General features: G+C 42.3%; 2 protein-coding genes across 3 annotated transcripts in view; one reads left to right on the top strand and one right to left on the bottom strand.

Moving 5' to 3' along the window:
• The window catches only part of VPS8 (VPS8 subunit of CORVET complex), a 313830-nt gene extending 310975 nt beyond the window's left edge, over window positions 1–2855 (bottom strand). For both annotated transcript variants that reach the window (XM_073551536.1, XM_073551537.1), the window contains exon 1: window positions 2747–2855. In XM_073551536.1, the coding sequence (XP_073407637.1) occupies window position 2747 (1 nt within the window). In that variant the 5' untranslated portion in view covers window positions 2748–2855. The remainder of the gene's footprint in view (window positions 1–2746) is intronic.
• A 133-nt stretch (window positions 2856–2988) lies between these two features.
• DBR1 (debranching RNA lariats 1) lies at window positions 2989–13561 on the top strand. Its single transcript, XM_073551540.1, has 9 exons — window positions 2989–3215; window positions 4458–4699; window positions 5115–5239; window positions 6940–7020; window positions 7868–7953; window positions 8711–8935; window positions 9371–9451; window positions 9541–9686; window positions 12280–13561. Exons 2-9 carry the CDS (start codon window positions 4503–4505, stop codon window positions 12926–12928), a joined length of 1590 nt encoding a protein of 529 aa, XP_073407641.1. The 5' UTR covers window positions 2989–3215; window positions 4458–4502; the 3' UTR covers window positions 12929–13561.
• Window positions 13562–18816: the final 5255 nt, after the last annotated feature.

Below are 18816 nucleotides of genomic sequence, written 5' to 3'. Positions count from 1 at the left end.
CATAGAGAAAAGGTAAAGGTGCGGGTCACTTCCCCAAAGAAACTGTATATAGGGAGGGATTCTAGCTGTCCTGTAGTGATGTCCGATATCCTTCAGGGCTGTGCTTTATTTCTAAAGTCCATGCCCATCAACATGGGCTGATAAAAAAGTGGATAGGCCAACACGCTCCGGCCGATAGCAAATGTAGAGAAATCTCCAACAGAAACTTGCAGAAAGGGCCTCCCACATGGCCACATACAAATTTTCGAAACGTGCTATGAATTTCATCCCCATGGCTTCACAACGTTATTACATGTTATTAGTCTCCTGTCTGCTCCACTTGTCTCCTTTTTTGCCTTTTCCATTGAAAGCCAATGCCCAGGTGTGCCATCTAAGCAGCGTCTTGAAGACCTGAGCTGGCATAAAGGCCACATGGTGACTATTTTTACCCTCTGCTCCCCTGCCTTATTCCATGGGGCCTGCAGACCGAACTGTATTTTCATGGTGACAGGTTCTCTTTAAACTGAACGACATGGGCTGCAGATTTCCAGGTGGAAAATCCACTGTGTATTACAGCACCGGCATTGTGTGATTTGATGACGTCTCCTCCACATGCTGCAGCATGAATGGCCGATTGCTTCATATATGACACCAGTGTCAGGTCTGTGCTGCCTGCAATAACTGCAGATTTCACACCGATCGTAGAATTCTACTGGAAGTACATCTGATGGGGATGGAAGAAACCAGAATCAGCAGCCTCACCCCCGAGCTACCAATAATCTGCACAAAGAATACTTTGTTTTGTGCTGAATCAGTACAATAGACTTGTGCCCACACCCAACCTGACATGCAGCTGATGACATTTCCATCTCTTTGTATCTGTTTAGTTTAATACTGAAGCCACATGAAGCCACACAATGGAGGGGCACAATAATCCCACCAGGGGCACAATAGGCTATACGCATGTGCATGTGAAGACCTATGGCTTCTCCACCCTGCTTAGTAAGAAACTTGTTTTCTCCTTTACAAATCTGTTGCTTTTACCTCCCTGATTAGTTTCATTTGATTGCTAATTTTTACAAAGTGTTAGAGTCACATGAAGCTCAGCCTAGTTTTCTCTCACATATCATAGGTTAATGTGAGAAACGAAATTATTAATATCTGCTGCTGTAAAAAATACAGATTGTGGACAGATGACAAGTGAGAAAAAATATGTTCCCAGAATCCTAACACTTTGTCAAAATTAGCAATCAAACAAAACTAATCAGGGAGGTAAAAGCAACAGATTTGTAAAGGAGAAAACAAGTTTCTTACTAAGCAGGGTGGAGAAGCCATAGGTCTTCACATGCGTATAGCCTATTGTGCCCCTGGTGGGATTATTGTGCCCCTCCATTGTATGGCTTCATGTGGCTTCAGTATTAAACTAAACAGATACAAAGAAATGGAAATGTCATCAGCTACATGTCAGGTTGGGTGTGGGCACAAGTCTATTGTACTGATTCAATTCAATTCAAAGAAGCTTTATTGGCAGTACCAAATAAACATTAGCTTTTCTAAAGCAAAACAAAGTATTCTTTGTGCAGATTATAGCTCGGGGGAGAGGTGCTGTGCAAGATTCTGGTTTCTCCCATCCCCATCAGATGTATTCCCAGCAGAATTCTGCGATCAGTGTGAAATCTGCAGTTGTTAGCGGCACACCCTCCCTGGGTCCAGACGCTGCATGTACACAACCTCCCTGGGTCGAGACGCTATATGTACACACCCTCCATGGGTCCAGACTATATGTACACACCCTCCCTGGGTCCAGACTATATGTACACACCCTCCCTGGGTCCAGACTATATGTACACACCCTCCCTGGGTCCAGACTATATGTACACACCCTCCATGGGTCCAGACTATATGTTCACACCCTCCATGGGTCCAGACGCTGCATGTACATACCCTCCATGGGTCCAGACTATATGTACACACCCTCCCTGGGTCCAGACTATATGTACACACCCTCCATGGGTCCAGACTATATGTTCACACCCTCCATGGGTCCAGACTATATGTTCACACCCTCCATGGGTCCAGACGCTGCATGTACATACCCTCCCTGGGTCCAGACTATATGTACATACCCTCCCTGGGTCCAGACTATATGTACGCACCCTCCCTGGGTCCAGACTATATGTTCACACCCTCCATGGGTCCAGACTATATGTTCACACCCTCCATGGGTCCAGACTATATGTTCACACCCTCCATGGGTCCAGACTATATGTACATACCCTCCCTGGGTCCAGACTATATGTACATACCCTCCCTGGGTCCAGACTATATGTACATACCCTCCCTGGGTCCAGACTATATGTACATACCCTCCCTGGGTCCAGACTATATGTACATACCCTCCCTGGGTCCAGACTATATGTACATACCCTCCCTGGGTCCAGACTATATGTACACACACTCCCTGAGTCCATTTTACAGGTGTCAAACCGCAGGCTAATCCGCAGATGCGGAAAATTCCGCAGCACAATCCGCAACGTGTGCACACACCCTAATGAAACAGCCGACAACAGAGAACACTAGCTGCCTCTCCAGCAGACAGTGATCAGACTCTAGTGTCGCCCCTGATTCACACAGTATGGCATTATCTGCTGCAGAATATTGAGGAAGTCTCCGATCTGCTCACCCCCTCCCCTGCCAGCACAGGGCCCCTACAACCAGTGACTTCCCCCCACCTGCACAGCCCACCCGCACCTGTGACGTCACTTACTGTGGCCAGGTACACAGGACTGCTGCTTTATTATCAGGGAACACAGCTGAATTGATACCAGATGCGCATGCGTTAAACTCCCCGGAAGTCAGACTTCCCTATGTTAGCCTGTCAGTTTTGCGTTTCACATACACTTCTCCGGCTATCACGTGATCACGCCTTTCCTCAGATCACATGACACAAGTACTAGCACGGTCAGAGTGACCAGTGTACTGACCGGAGCCGCCATTGTTAATTGCTCTGTGAGCGCTGGGCATACTGTCATATGGCTTATGCCGCTTGAATTATTCTAATAGCTCGAACGAAATCAATTTTGTCCTTTGGAACCAATGAAGCGTTAGTAAAAACGGAAAGTTCACGCCCTCTGCGTGACGTCATCGGTCACGCCCCGAAACTTCCTGCTCTGGTGAAGAGGCGACGCATGCGCGCTGCAGCATTCAGTCCTTGGAGTTGTCGCGCTGGACAGCAGGTAAGACGTGTGCTGGGGAGGTGTGGGCGCTGGGGACTGAGCCGTGACACGCGTGGGGTCTGTGCTGCCGAGAACATAGGCCGGAGGTGTCCTTCCTCTAGGAGGCTTTCCTAGCTGGGCTCCCTCTCTATGAACTGAGGGTGATTGTTGCGGGCTGCAGAGCGGGAATCTCCGCACTTCTGTTGCTCGGCATCCTGAGGGCGCTTACTATATAAAAATAAAGATTATTAGTGTTTCCAACTTTAAAGGGGTCTCCCACTGTGCAGCTGCCGCCCAGTGCCCTCTCTCCCGGCAGAGCTCAGAGGCTGCAGCAGGGAGGCAGGAGGAGCCACTTTGTTAGTTTGGGTTTTTTACAGCTTTTGGGGTCCACTTTTCTCTAAAAGTTTTAGATCCTTTGTTAGTATTAGAATTATCCACAGCTACAGACTATGGAATCGCATCAGGGTGGCCAGAAGTACCTGGGCGGGCAACCCTCTCTCCCCCCCCCAAAAGAAAAAAAAGGATGTGCTTGTTTCTTTTTTTGGAAGCTGGAGAAATGTCCAGACACCTGTGACTGTGATTGTCATGGTGTTCATGTGCAGTTCACTTATGTCGTGCTTCTATTGTTCATGACTTATGGTTTCACCCTCCATCCATAGTCTTTTTTTTTTTTTTTTTTTTTGGTTTTCAAATATGTAAAAGTCTAATGTCACCTGTGAGGGTCTGATCACACATGGTAGATCTGTTACAGAAATTGCAGCATCTGATCATTGCTCTGCACTCTCTTTCGTCTATGGGGATGGTTTTGCAGCATAGATGTGTACAAACCTCACTTGGGTGTATCACAACAAATGCTCCGTGTCTCCAGCCATGTGCCTCCCCAAATCCTTCATGTAACCCAATTTACTAAGTAATGGCTCATGTGCTTCTTCCTGGGTCCATCGCTGGTATCTGTTTCCTGGCCTCTGCTGATGCTGTTTTCACATGGTCATGTGACCACTGCAGCCAATCACTGTAGTAAATAAGACAGTCACATCCATTTTAAAATCTCATTGTTAAAGGTCTGAACACAGTGGTGGAGAACCCAGGAAGAGGCCGCAGGGTGTCTGTAAGGGGAGAGGGACTCTGTTAACGTTCCAAGAAGTTGTTAAAAAGACTTTCCAGGGTCTGAACAATCCCTTTAATTAAGAGCCTTTTTTATTTTTGCTGCTTTTCCTTCGTTGTTGGGTGCATGCTATAAATGTCCACTCTGTGTTTCCCCAGATGTTAGTGTAAAGACGATCCTTGTCTTGTAACTGAGCATAAGCCATGAAGATTGCTGTGGAGGGTTGCTGCCATGGAGAGCTGGATAAGATCTATGAGACTATCCAGTTTCTGGAGAAGAAGGAGAACACTAAAGTGGACCTCCTGCTCTGCTGCGGAGACTTTCAAGCAGTGAGGAATGAGGGGGACATGAAATGCATGGCCGTGCCTCCGAAATACCGCCAGATGCAGACCTTTTACAAGTAAGATCATATACCAATACTGTGTAACCCCCATGAGCATCTATGGTGTACACTGTGCCAATGTATCCTGTGCTATGTGAGCCACAGTAACTACTGTACAGTGTTACAGATGTAATGCAAGGCTTGGATTTATTTTTATAGGTATATTGGGGAAAGGAAAAAGGGGTGAGGGGATTATGTGGATTAAAATTTTACTTAAATTCAATAGGTTAAAATGTCCTATTCAAGATGGCTTAAAATGGCTAATTGTAGTCTATTGTGAATAGGACATTTTAACATATTAAATAAGTTTTATGTTAATCCACATTTCCCCCTTTTCCTAATATACCTCTAACTTAAGTGTACATTTATATGGCAAACATTTTCTAAGTATTTTAAGACTCCATAAAAATTATTTATTTGGTGTTTTTGATAGGTATTACTCTGGTGAGAAACAAGCTCCGGTACTTACCATCTTCATTGGTGGGAATCACGAAGCTTCAAATTACCTTCAGGAACTGCCCTATGGTGGTTGGGTGGCACCAAATATCTACTACTTGGGTAGGTACCCAAAGTTTTCCTTATTTCTTAAATTGGTTGGAAATTTCATGTTGCATTGTGGTGTTTTGAAGAGAATTAGGGTTGATGGGGATATAGGTTTATTTTAGTAGGATTGCTTGGACTGGCCGGTGGCTCTAACAACCTGAGCATGAGGGCTTCATATTTTTCTATGCAGTTGTCATCAGGGCTGTGGAGTCGGTAAGCCAAACCTGCGACTCCGACTCCGACTCCTCAATTTCCCTTACTCCGACTCCACGACTCCGACTCCCACACATATTGCTTATATTTAAGTGAAAAATTTATTGTAGTACAATGTGAACCTCAGACATTTAATCATTTTTATGATCCAATAATCAAGATATTTAGATAGAACAGAATATATATTGGTGTACTACCCGGTTTTCATTCTTTTTGGTACAGATACGATATGGATAGACAGATATGGATAGAGCAGATTTCTAATCTGCTTTTGCTATTGAAAACATTATCTATGAGCTCAAAAACCTTTCAGGTGATGCAGTTTTTTAAAAAGATGATCAGCTTTTGCAGCGGAAAAACGTATCCTCAAAAAACACAGGAAAAACGCTGTGTGTGAATGTAGCCTTAGATCAGGAATAGAACAGCCATTTATAGGATATTTCATAACTTTCCCAAACTCCTATTAAAAAATATTCAGCACATCCTGCATTGAATTACTGTACCCAATTTATTATATATTTTAGGAGTCGGAGTCGGTCCATTTTATACCGACTCCAACTCCGACTCCACGAAAATGAGCTCCGACTCCACGACTCCGACTCCACAGCCCTGGTTGTCATGCTGTGGTTGGGAGAGCTGCCGTCCAGTCTGAGCATTGCGGTCCCATTCTTTACGACCATCTGATTGTGCCCTTAGAAGTATTTCAGTACTTGGGTAGAAGGCGTATTGAAGGATCCCATCCCCTCACATACATCTAGAAGGAAGGATTTTCTAATCAGATAGTGGTGTTGCGAGAAAAGCCAGTGGGGCCTCTTAAAGGGATTGTCTACTATTGTGCAACCTCAACTTAACTAGTTCAGTGCCCCATAAAAATACTACCAAGGTATATTCAACTTCCACAACAGCGCTATTCCAGCAATATCTGCACTGCTGTTTCTGGCATGTGAGGTGACAGCACCACAGCGGTCAAATGATAGTCAGTGGCCTGTGCTTAGCTCCAGGTCATAAATATTTTGTCTGAGCAGTTTTTGTGTCTAACAAGGTATTAAAGGCTGCAGCCGGTTGGTGGTCGCTATTCTGCTGCAGTATTCACAAGACTCGACATCATATCACCCACTGGGAACACCAGTGTTACCAGGGATTCCCAGCCGGTCTCCCGTGCTGGTATTTGTCAAGCTTCAAACTTTGTCATTTTTGCTATCTGACAATTGTGAGATTGGCAAATATTTTTTAGAATAGCCGTGGACAAGTCAGCGTGAACAACAGCAGCCACATCGGTGGAATGCGCTGCTATGGGAGGTACATTATTTCCATGGGGCACTGAATTGATTAAGCTGGGGTTGTACAGTTGTGGAGAATGCCTTTAATTGAAGGCATCTGTGTGAATCCGAGAGTGGTGACCTCCTTCAGCGAAACACTGACTGTATACTAAATTGTATTACACTTTTAACACTGATAGAATTTTAAGTTAATTTTAGCTAAATTTTTTTTTTTGTTTTAAGGATATGCTGGTGTAGTGAAGTATCGTGGGGTGAGAATTGGAGGAATGTCTGGAATTTTTAAATCACACGATTATAGGAAAGGTAGGTCTGCCATTGTAATTCACTGGTAATCTATTTCACCTAGTGATGAGTGAATAGCTATAGCGCTTACCGAATAGCTGCATCGGTTACCTGGATCGCTCCCGATCAGCTGTTTTGGGTTCGCTGCTGCATGTGTTGCGGCTGTGTGACAGTCACAACAAACAGGCTCTCCATGCATGTGCTGTGACTCACACAGTGGTGACACATGCAGCTGCGGAGCCGAACAGCTGATCATCGGGAGCGCTTCAGGTATCCAGGTTACCGATGCAGCTATTCGGTAAGCGCTATAGCTATTTGGATAACTCCTTATCCGAAGCTATTCGCTCATCCCTACTCATTAACTCTTTTGCTCATTTACCTAGATGTAAGTATATTTTGCAGAAACTCCGCCTTTACCTGTAATGTACATTTTTATCTGTGGGCTGTGTGTGAAAGGGGCAGTAGTGTACAAATTTTTATACATTTAAATTGTGGAAAGCGCCCCCCAACTGAATGGAGTTGAGGTCAATCATGTGCATTGCCACTCCGTTACTTCTTAGGACTGCTGGAGATTACTTTAATTTCCCCTTTCTAGGTGAGTGGGCAATTTTGGGATAAATTGTCCCTATTACAACTACATATTTCTTGTGTAAGCTTTATGGGATTGTGCCTGGATACATGATTGATCTGTGACGGGTACTTGTATAGTACATGAAAACAGGACACACAATGTAGCAGAAGTAAACCTTTTTTGAACACTGTGGTGTACCTTGATGTGTTGTCACTTTTCATACTGTGATCTGTTGTATCCCTCATTTGTGTACAGCTTAAACATTTCGGTAACATTTCTGTTCTGTTATTTATATAGGACATTTTGAACACCCTCCATATACGAACGATACAATGAGAAGTGCGTACCATGTGAGGAATATAGAGGTCTTTAAACTGAAGCAGGTAGGCACATTGTACTGGCATTCTTCTCATTGTCTCCCTGAGCTCTACAGAACATTAACAGTGTTTTATGGGCACATACATTAATAGGGCTGTTTGGTCTTGAGCTACAAATCTGCAGTCACTCTGCAGACTCGTCAATCCTCAGATCCTTTTGCTCTGTGCAATTACCAGGTTCTCTGGTGCCAAGAGCGGTGGGCACATGACCTAAGTGTGTGCTTTGCGTACATGTGGTCACATGCAGAGTAGATGTGGACAGCCTCGCTCAATGCAAGTGTATTCAGCGAGGCTGAATGCATTCTAGTCTGAATGTGACTGGAAGTATGCAAATCACATGTTTGTGGTCACATGAATGCCTGCTTCTTCCATCAGAGAGTCCTACAGTGTGCAGCATGTCTGATGTGAGGATTCACAAGGCTTCAATCGGAGTGGCTGCAAAACTTTTTCCCCACTAGCAGTGCTTTCAGTAAGGCGGCTGGACAGTATTCCCTTTTAAATGTGAGTTTACTGCAGTTATTAAAGTCCCATCCAAGCCTTCAGCAGGGCAGAGGAGAAGAGTCACAGAAACTGTTCACTTCAGCCCTAAACCCGATTTCATGGCACTCTTTAGAGGGGCATCATGTACCCTCTATTTAAAGCATATATTTGTAGATCTTTTAAAGTCTTATCTGGTTAACTTAGCTGTAGTGTCTACCTGGAGTGAACAAAGTAACTAGTAATTACTGTACTAATTATCTGCTCTGATCTTATGCTTTTGCAGCTACAGGAGCCTATGGATGTTTTCCTGTCCCATGACTGGCCCCGTGGCATCTACCACTATGGGAATAAAAACCAACTCTTGAAGAAAAAGAAGTTCCTGACACAAGAGGTAGAGAGTAACACCCTGGGCAGCCCAGCAGCCAGTGAACTCTTACACCACCTCCAGCCATCTTACTGGTTTTCTGCTCATCTCCATGTCAAATTTGCTGCCTTTTTACAACATCCGGTAAGAAAAATTGACCACCGTGTCGATCGTTGTTTTTTGTTTCTTGTTTTTTGTTTTTTGTTTTTTTTTTTTTTTTAATCCCTTCCACCCCCCAAATATAAGTTTACATATCAGAATTTAAGGGAGTAAATATAAGCCTAAGTTTTTAGCTTTTACAGCACACTTGTTAAGAACTTTTAAAGGGGTTGTACTCTTTCAAAAAAAATGTTCCCTTAGTAGTAAAGTGATACCCTGCCTGGCTCCAGTGCTGTTTCCTGATGTCTGTGGTCTGCAGTGCGGATGTCATGTCAACAGCGCTTCTAGATCTGCTGATGTAGGCTGCGCGAGCTGCTTAAATTCACTGAGCTCACTGATTGGCAGCAGTGCTGATCCGGACTCCACGTTTGAACTTGGTCTTATTCCTTGTTACTGACCAGTTTATATTGATTTTTGCAGAATAAAGAAGAGGGCAAGCTGCCTAAAGCCACAAAGTTCTTGTCGCTTGATAAATGCCTGCCACATCGAGAATTTCTCCAGGTGAGAGTGGTTTACTGTTATCTAGACGTGATGTCATTTACATCTGCTACGATGCTTATGGGTTATTTTTTCTTTTCAACCATCCCCAGATTGTAGAGGTTGAACACGATCCAAGTAAGCCAGAAAGACTCGAATATGACCTGGAATGGCTGTCTGTTCTAAAAGCAACCAAAAACCTCCTGAATGTTACACCCCGGACATGGAATATGCCTGAGAACAATGGTCTGCACAGCAGGTGAGTTTCACAGCCTTCCAGACTTTATGTATTGATTTTAGAGGGGCGGGGCAGGAGTTTTGTGAAATCTGGAGCAATGTTAATTTTCTAGCTAAATAATAAGTGAAAAAAGAATAGGTTGGCACTATTAGTAATTGCAATCAAATTAATGGAGTAAAGTATTATTCCTTTATTACATACTGGGCAGAGGATACACATTGCAGCGTGAAACGTCCGTTGCTCTGTTTTCCAAGTGCTTCATCCAGGCTCTTACAGCATAAAACGGCCGTCATTCTGTCTTCCGTTTGTATCTTCTGCCCGGGAAATATAATAAAGGAATAACATTTTTAGCCACCAGGTGATTGTCACAACTTTGTCTTTCTATTTTTTTTTTTTTTTTTTTTTTTTTTTTTGTTTAATAGTTTTAAAAGTGTTATCTGGCACTGCTTGCCACTTTTTCTTCTTGTGGCTGACAGCAGTTGGGCTTCTGCTCCGGTGATAAGTCACCAATGGCTGACATATGTGATTTTTTTTAGGTTTGTCTTGTCCACTAATTCTAGCTGATCTTTACATCACAATTAGAATTGTACTGGCTATGCTTTCCCATGCCTCATTTAGTATATACCATATTCATTTTGGCTTGTAATCTGGTGTGGAAAACAGGACTTTATTGAACCTGTGCTTCTAGGGGACAACTGTTTTACGTACAATGCAGTGACTGTATTAAGAAAAAAAATCTTAAGCATGTATCGGCTTAGTAAAACTTCTAAAGCAAGTTTTTGAGTTGTAAAACACCTTGGTAAGTTAGATTTAAAGTGTAACCACCATTGTTTTAATTGGTGTTTCATAAATCAACAGTACACGCAACAATAACTTTAAAGCTTTGTTCACTCGTTGCAATCTTACTGTAGTTTTTAATGCAAATTCAAAGCTGCTTTTTATAGCACACACTATTAGGTAACAAATCTCATGCAAACATTAAATTGTTTATTTTTTTAAACAAAGCCCAACCATCTCAATGCTTCACCAATGTGTGAATGTAGAGCATACCTTACCTACTCAATGCCCTGCTAATGTCTTAAGTAAACTGGCCAACCAATTCACCTGTTCTCCCCCACTGTTTTTACGTTTGCAGGTTTGTATTTTTGCCATGGGTTTTTTTTTTTTTGTTTTTTTTTTTTGGTCCAATTGTCGCTATTTTTGCAATAAAATAATTTTGCTCAAATTGCCCTTTGCCCATAAATGTGTTATGGCTTCACATATATCTTGCATTTTTGAAACTTGTATGGTGAAAGCAGAGCTGAACTTTAAACTTTGGGATCCTGAAAAATGCAGCAAGCAATTTTTTTTTTTTTTTTTTTCTGCCAAGAGATCAGGTTTTTGACTGCAGCAAAAGGCAACATGTGAACATAGCCTAATAAATCTTATCAGATATATCTGCTTCTTTATCCTCCTGGATTGATCTTCTCTCTATTCATAGGTAAAATAGTATTCAGTGAAGACAGACTTTTTTTTTTTTTTTATTTTTTTTTTACTGAGAATGGAGATGGCAATTGGTACTTTTAAAATTCTGTGAAGGAGCTAGAGGCACAGTCATTCTGCTGCAAGTTCTCCATAGAACATTGAGCACCAACTGTCATTTCCTATTTCGGTAATGAGAAAATTTACAATCACTAAAGACAATTTTATATATGATTTGAGAATGAAAGATTGGTCCAGGAGGGAAAATAAGCAGATTTCCTTTTAAAATATATATCAGTTCCTTATTTTCGTGTACTATTGATTAATGGGGGAAAAAAATTAAAACAATGTTGACTCTTAAATATATATATATTAACATGGTCATGAAAACTTGCCAATTTTACACTGGCCACCAAGCCTCGCCATAAGCTGATACATTGCTAGTGAACGCGATCTCCACAGAACACAAACACCTTTTTATGTAGGTCACAGAGGACCTACCATTAACAATAAGTGGCGGTCACCAATCACCCCCCACTTTGAATAGGTTACAGGACAATCGGAAAGTCTGTTAATCAGACAAAAAACTGTTTACAATTTCTTTTTAACCTGCTCTTAGGGCCTTAGTTGATGTGTTGTGTTTTTTGTTTTTTTTTTTTGTTTTTTTTTTTTAAAGATATTTTAAAGGGGTTGTACCAAGTTTTGGAGTTATTCTTCATCCATAAGATGGAGGATAGCTTCCTGTTCGGTGGGGATCTGACCGCTGGAACCCCCCCTCCAATCCCAAGAACCAGATTTTCATGTGACTGGAGCAGCGGATGATCATAGTCACAGCTGCTGTGTTCATTCTGTGTGGTACCGCCAGAGATGGCTGAGTAGTATTCTGCTGATCTTTTGCACTCCCAGTATGAATTTAAATTTGTGGAGTGGCAGTGTACACGAGCGGCCACCGCTCCAGTCATACGGTTTTTGGAATCTGTGGAGGTCCCAGCAGTGGGCTCTTAAACCCCTCCCCCCCCCCCTCCATCCTACGGACAGGGAATAACTTCGAATCTTGAGAGTACCTCTTTATTAGATGCCTGTCTAACTAGTATGGAAAAAGGCAAAGTTGGAGAAAATGAGAATAACACTAACTTTTTATTTTCCATGCTAGGTGGGATTACCGCGCCACTGAACAAAGCAAACAAGAAGTCTGTAAGGACCTCTGCAACGACGTCAATATCCCGTACAACTTTAGGGTCACGCTACCATCTTATAACCCAAACCAGCCTCAGCACCACAGGGTAGTATCCCATGTAGTAAATCCACAGACAACAGAGTTCTGTGCCCATTTTGGACTTATTGACCTCAATGCCAAAGTTGGTCTACATGATGTAGGGGGAGAACTTGATGTGTCGGAAGACAATGATGTTGACAGTGGTGGCTCTGTAGAAGATCCTAGTGAATACAGCACTGATACCTCCATCCTCTCTTCTTCAATTAACCCTGATGAGATCACTCTGGAGGAGGAGGATGAAGAAGACCTCTCTGTACAATCTGTGGAGCCCTCTCCAGAATATACCCCAGACTTGTCTATGAGCTTCTCCAGCATACAAGACCTCCCAGATTCAATGGCGCTCTCATCAGATGAAGCATTGGATTCAACCAATGATGAGATGGAAAGGTCAGAGAGCAGTCAGACAGAAGGTGAAGGAAAGAACCCTGAGAGACCACTCAAGAGGCTAAGTGATGAGAATGGACAAGGTAGCAATGTCCGGATTAAAAGACGGAATCAGAACATTTATACAGCTGAAGATGAGTGAATGAACTGGATTATTCAGTATGTACTCTACCTTTCATGCCACTGACTGCAGGGGTGGTCTGCGGTGTACCCCAAGTCTGAATGATTGTTTTACTGGGAAAGTGAAACTGTTATTTCAGAAAACTTCTGATATGTCAAGTGTCTTGACTTGATCAGTGGGTGTATGTGCCTAAAATAAAGGAGCATGAGGGCTCACCTGAACGCTGTGATTGGCTCTGATCGGCTCCTCTTAGAGGGCGGTGTACGGACTCATAGAAAGTAATTGAGAAGGTACATCAGTAACCCCAGCTCTCCAAGGAGAGCCGAACATAGCCGCAGGAGCACAGCCGGCAAAGGTGGAGGTGGAGGACTCTGCCCCCCCGGACCACCACTGATTAAACCTTGTGATGAAATAGTTACTGTATTTTAATAGAATTATTTGGCCATTATGGAAATGCCTGGCACAAGGTTTGTGTTCTTAAATGTTTGATATTTGAGCTACACCTGCCTTTCTTGTCCTGTAAAATGCTCCATTTCCAATGTGTAAATTGTACCGTAACCTTATTTTGAGAATTTTTTTTTTTTTTTGTTAAGTTAAATTCTGTACATACATAAACTTTAACGAAAAAAAATAAACCGGGACTATGAAAGTGTTTTTAATATGTATTATTCATCAATGTTACAGTATGAGTGGGTCTATGCTACCACTTATAAACTATTACAATCACTTCCGAGACCTAATTAGATGGCGTCTACTAACTTGCTAGCAACTTACATGGAGAAAACTAATTGACTTGGAATATGTGCACACAATGTCTTGAAAGCGCTCAATAAACATTAAAAATAATGAACACATGCCCAACAATGTGAAAACAACTTTCTGTGCATATGTTCCATATTTTGTCACTTCTATAACCTCCAGGCTATGAAGCGAGAAAAAGTTGCCAGTTTGTTCTTTTAGAGGTTTCAACTATAGATAGGATTTGCAAGTACTTCCTCCAAACGGACCTACTGGTACATCATGGTGACTTTGTGGCCACAGTGATGTGTCTGGCCATCTCCTGCCAGATATTAATCAATCTCCTGCTGTAACAGCCAGGACTGGTGCCACCACTGCCCCTGACTGTTTAACCCTCTAATTGCTGCAATTAATACCTATAGTGGATTTAGACTCTTGTGAGATAAAGGGGGCTCTGTTTCACTTGACCCCGCCACCACAAAATGGTGGTCATAGCAGCCGAAGGTCAAATAATGGCCTCAATGTCTATTAGATCGCACTGGCAGACGCCTGTTAGGGCCCCGTCACGTATAGCGACGCACCAGCGATCCCGACAATGATATTACCTTGTCAGGATCGCTGGTGAGCTGTCAAACAGACAGCTTCATCAGCACCAGCGAAGCCGAGCGGGCGCATCGCTGTGTACGTTAGTTACCAGCGCGCTGATGCAGGGAGCTGGTAACCGAGGTACACATCGGGTTTCTAAGCGGTGGCGGCACTTAGAAACCCGATGTGTACCTTAGTTACCAGCTCCCTGCACCAGCGCGCTGGTAACTAAGGTACACATCGGGTTTCTGTGCACTGTGCACCGAAACCCGACGTTTACCTTGGTTACCAGCTAGCTGATCGCTGGTCGTTGCTCTCACGCCTGCCACACGCAGCGATGCGTGCTGGCCAGTGGGAGACCAACAACCCCAAAAAAGTCCTGACCTTTCATGAACGATCAGCGATACCCGACGGGGGCCAATCGCTGATAGCTGTCACAGACAGCGATCTCGCTGGTGAGATCGCTGTTGTCACAAAACTTGTGACCCGGCAGCGATCTCGCTAGCGAGATCGCTGTGTGTGACGGAGACTTTAGACCCTATATGCAGTGGGGTCTAACAGGTCTAATACAGAAGTACTGCAAAGCATTAACCAAAGGAGTGTAATAGTTCCTCTGTGGGACTAAATAGATTAAAAAAAAATTGGAATACAAAACAACCTCCTGGACAGTCATAACAATGTATTGGGGCAATAAATAAACATTTATAAAAAACATTAGGTATTGCAATGTCTGTAACAATCTGCTCTATAAAAGTCAGTCAAAGAAAAAAGAAACATCTGGCACTGTCCCTGAGAAAGAAATACCCGCAAAGTCACTTATAACCGCTATCAGTGTGACACCTGTAACCCTTGCTGAACGGGGTGCTCTTTCCATGTGAAGAGAAAACATGAATTATCGTAGTAGAAAAAGACAGCAGGATGGCACTCACCGTTCTCTTGAAATGATTCACTTTATTTCATGTTAATAAAGCGCAGGCGTTGGCACGGGAGAAATGCAAAAAGACGGACGACAGCCGTTTCGTGCACAATGCACTTCAACAGGTCCCATGCTCAGGCTCAAGGAAACACTAATTTTATATCCACTTTTTCATTTAGACCCAAAGGACCTCCGTACAAAAGCCACAGGTCCTTTGGGTCTAAATGAAAGAGGATATGTCCGTATTTCTCTGAAGCGGTTATGATTGCTAGTTTTATTGCATATGGTGTATGTAAATTATGCTTGTTTTAATTTTTTTATTTTGGGGTTTTTTTTAAGACGCGTTCAGGTAAAGGGTGGAGTTTCTTTTGTTCACACATGTGGTATAAATTATTGTTTCCTTGAGCCTGAGCATGGGACCTGTTGAAGTGCATTGTGCACGAGACGGCTGTCGTCCGTCTTTTTGCATTTCTCCCGTGCCAACGCCTATGGTTTATTAACATGAAATAAAGTGAATCATTTCAAGAGAACGGGGAGTGCCATCCTGCTGTCTTTTTCTACTATGATCTATAAAAGTGTCACTATTTAACGCCGGTCAATACCGTCATAAAAAAAAAAAACTTGGCTAAGTTTCACGCCGGCAAACACAAACTGAAAAATAAGGCTATCAAAAAGTTGCATTAAATATAGATTGAGTTCATGTTGTCCTGCAAAAATGCTCCTTTAGCAGAAAAATAAAGCTATAGCTCTCAGAATATTGCAAATCAAGAATAATTTTATTTTTATAAAGCATGCAAAAACAAACGTGTGTATGTATATCTATAGTATAATTCTTATATTGCTGGGGAAAAAAACGCCCTCGCATGACGCGTGTGTGTGTGTATAAATTATTATTTATTTTTTTTAAGTTTGTAACAATTGTAAAATATTCAGGATTGAGAGTCCTCAGTAGTTGATACCTTTTAATGGCTAACTGAAAAGATGGTAATACATTGCAAGCTTTCGAGACTACTCAGGTCTCTTCATCAGGCTAGACTAATACAAAATCTGAAGTCACATATTTATGCATAATACAGCCTAGAAAAAATGCAATAGATAAGACAAGTGACGTGAAGCAGAACTATCAATATGGGAGAGGGAGAAACATAAATATAAACATTGGACCAGTTCATAGATAAGGAGTCTGGATGTTTTATGGTCCTCTGATTGGGGTCTAGTTCTGTGTTGCCCTGCAAGGTTTTAAAAGGAAATTCCTTAATTGATGTAAAAAGACATAAATCCATGCGACACATTCATTCCAGCACTGAGAGTGTCAAAGTTCGTCATAAATTTGTACTCCCAAACTCGTCTCTCTATCTGAGATGTGAAGTTACCTTTCAATACCAGTAATTTCATATCCATGCTGCTGTGATCAGGGATACAGAAATGTTTTGCCACAGGTAGATCCATTCTTTTTTCTCTTATTGTGTGACGATGAGCATTCATCCTTGTTCTAAGCTTTTGCCCTGTCTCCCCCACATACAGACCCCCAGTTGGACATTTAGTACAAATAATTAAGTACACCACTGTACTGTACACTGGTGTACTTAATTATTTGTACTAAATGTCCAACTGGGGGTCTGTATGTGGGGGAGACAGGGCAAAAGCTTAGAACAAGGATGAATGCTCATCGTCACACAATAAGAGAAAAAAGAATGGATCTACCTGTGGCAAAACATTTCTGTATCCCTGATCACAGCAGCATGGATATGAAATTACTGGTATTGAAAGGTAACTTCACATCTCAGATAGAGAGACGAGTTTGGGAGTACAAATTTATGACGAACTTTGACACTCTCAGTGCTGGAATGAATGTGTCGCATGGATTTATGTCTTTTTACATCAATTAAGGAATTTCCTTTTAAAACCTTGCAGGGCAACACAGAACTAGACCCCAATCAGAGGACCATAAAACATCCAGACTCCTTATCTATGAACTGGTCCAATGTTTATATTTATGTTTCTCCCTCTCCCATATTGATAGTTCTGCTTCACGTCACTTGTCTTATCTATTGCATTTTTTCTAGGCTGTATTGTGCATAAATATGTGACTTCAGATTTTGTATTAGTCTAGCCTGATGAAGAGACCTGAGTAGTCTCGAAAGCTTGCAATGTATTACCATCTTTTCAGTTAGCCATTAAAAGGTATCAACTACTGAGGACTCTCAATCCTGAATATTTTTCTATCTACTGGCTAACACGGTACAAAGATATACATCTTTCCTGTAACAATTGTAGTAATTCTGGACCCCTAAGTACAACTTTCTGATCCCACAGGCAGAAGCATCCTCAGATGCATCTTGGCAGCACAAGTTATTGCCAAAATGGCTCTGTTGTACCTGCTCCTTCCTAGATAAGAAAACAGACTGTGCTGAAATGCAGCAGTGGGACCTTTTTAGTCTGAGCCTGTCTTCCCAATACTAATAAATCTTACCACAGATATAACTATCCAAACGAGAAAAATAAGGCTGGCACTCACCTTTCGTAAAATCCACCTTTATTACATAAATACAATCTTCAGCAGTGGGGAGGAATGTGCATTGGAGGCTTTGTCCTCTAACCATGCACATTGCTCCCCTGCTGAAGATTTTATTTATGTAATAAAGGTGGATTTTACGAAAGGTGAGTGCCAGCCTTATTTCTCTCGTTTTGGATTCTGAAATTGACTGTTTCAAGGATAGAGCACCCGTTCTCCGGGCATAATGCGTGTTTTTGATTGCGGGAAATATATTGGCGGTACAACAGTGCCGCCGGTGCTTTGCCTCTTTTCTTGGACAGATATAATTATTTTGACGTGTCCTGTCTTTATTAGGGGGATTTTGTCATGTCTGATTAAGATGTCACCGGGGAGCTGCAGGTTTTCAGTCACTCGAGTGTGCTGGCACTGCTAAAAACTGCTCACAACACTGTAAGCCAGCCCTGTGACTAACAGCATGCTCCTCAATGCATCAGTGCAGAGCCAACTATCTGCGGCCTACAGTCCACCCTCTGCCGCTGTGTGCGGTGACTGTAATTTCTCCGAACACCCTTACGTATATGACTAAAAGATGGCATCTCCTGTGAGAAATAATTCATTTCATCCCAGGAGCTGCACTTTCAGTACTGTGTCCAGTCCTCTTAATAATGAAATTAACATGCAGATTAGACCTATATCTGAAGGATAATAGCATTCTCATACATAACAGGTTCCCTTTAAATATCACCATACGAGTAGTTTAGATATCAATTAGCAGCTATTGTATGAGAAAATCCATACAAATAATCTTTTCAGGTACTTTTTAGTATTAATGACAACATAGGACACGCTTTGTAGAGACACATACATCCTAAATGCAGAGCATCTTTCTGGGCAGGGCGCCCCTTCTATGATGTTCATCGGCTTCAATAGGGTACATAGAGTATATGCATCATGAAAATCCAGTTCAACATTGTCATAAATTTCCTTAATAATGTAAATGATACAATTGCAAAATGTACAAAAATGTCTAATTAGTTTCAGCACACAAGTTTGCCCGAAAAGAAAAAGTAATGAGGAGGTAAAAATTATTAAATGGAATATTGTAGAAAAGTCCAACTTGGATCCTTAGTTTTTTGGATTGCACCTCTTGCACATCCCGTGTTCAGCTTCAGA

Source organism: Dendrobates tinctorius, unplaced genomic scaffold, assembly GCF_039654945.1.
Source record: "Dendrobates tinctorius isolate UK_male_01 unplaced genomic scaffold, ASM3965494v1 ptg000177l, whole genome shotgun sequence".
In the NCBI taxonomy this organism is placed as follows: Eukaryota; Metazoa; Chordata; class Amphibia; order Anura; family Dendrobatidae; genus Dendrobates; species Dendrobates tinctorius.
Note: the sequence above shows the minus strand (reverse complement) of the source record. Positions and strands in the feature narration are given on the sequence as shown.

What these genes read in the sequence shown, in the direction of transcription:
- DBR1 (XM_073551540.1), top strand. Translation starts at nt 4,503, where the DNA reads ATGAAGATTGCTGTGGAGGGTTGCTGCCATGGAGAGCTGGATAAGATC. An exon ending in ACCAAATATCTACTACTTGG is followed by an intron (nt 5,240 to 6,939) that starts GTAGGTACCCAA and finishes TTTTGTTTTAAG; the next exon opens with GATATGCTGGTGTAGTGAAG. An exon ending in CACATCGAGAATTTCTCCAG is followed by an intron (nt 9,452 to 9,540) that starts GTGAGAGTGGTT and finishes AACCATCCCCAG; the next exon opens with ATTGTAGAGGTTGAACACGA.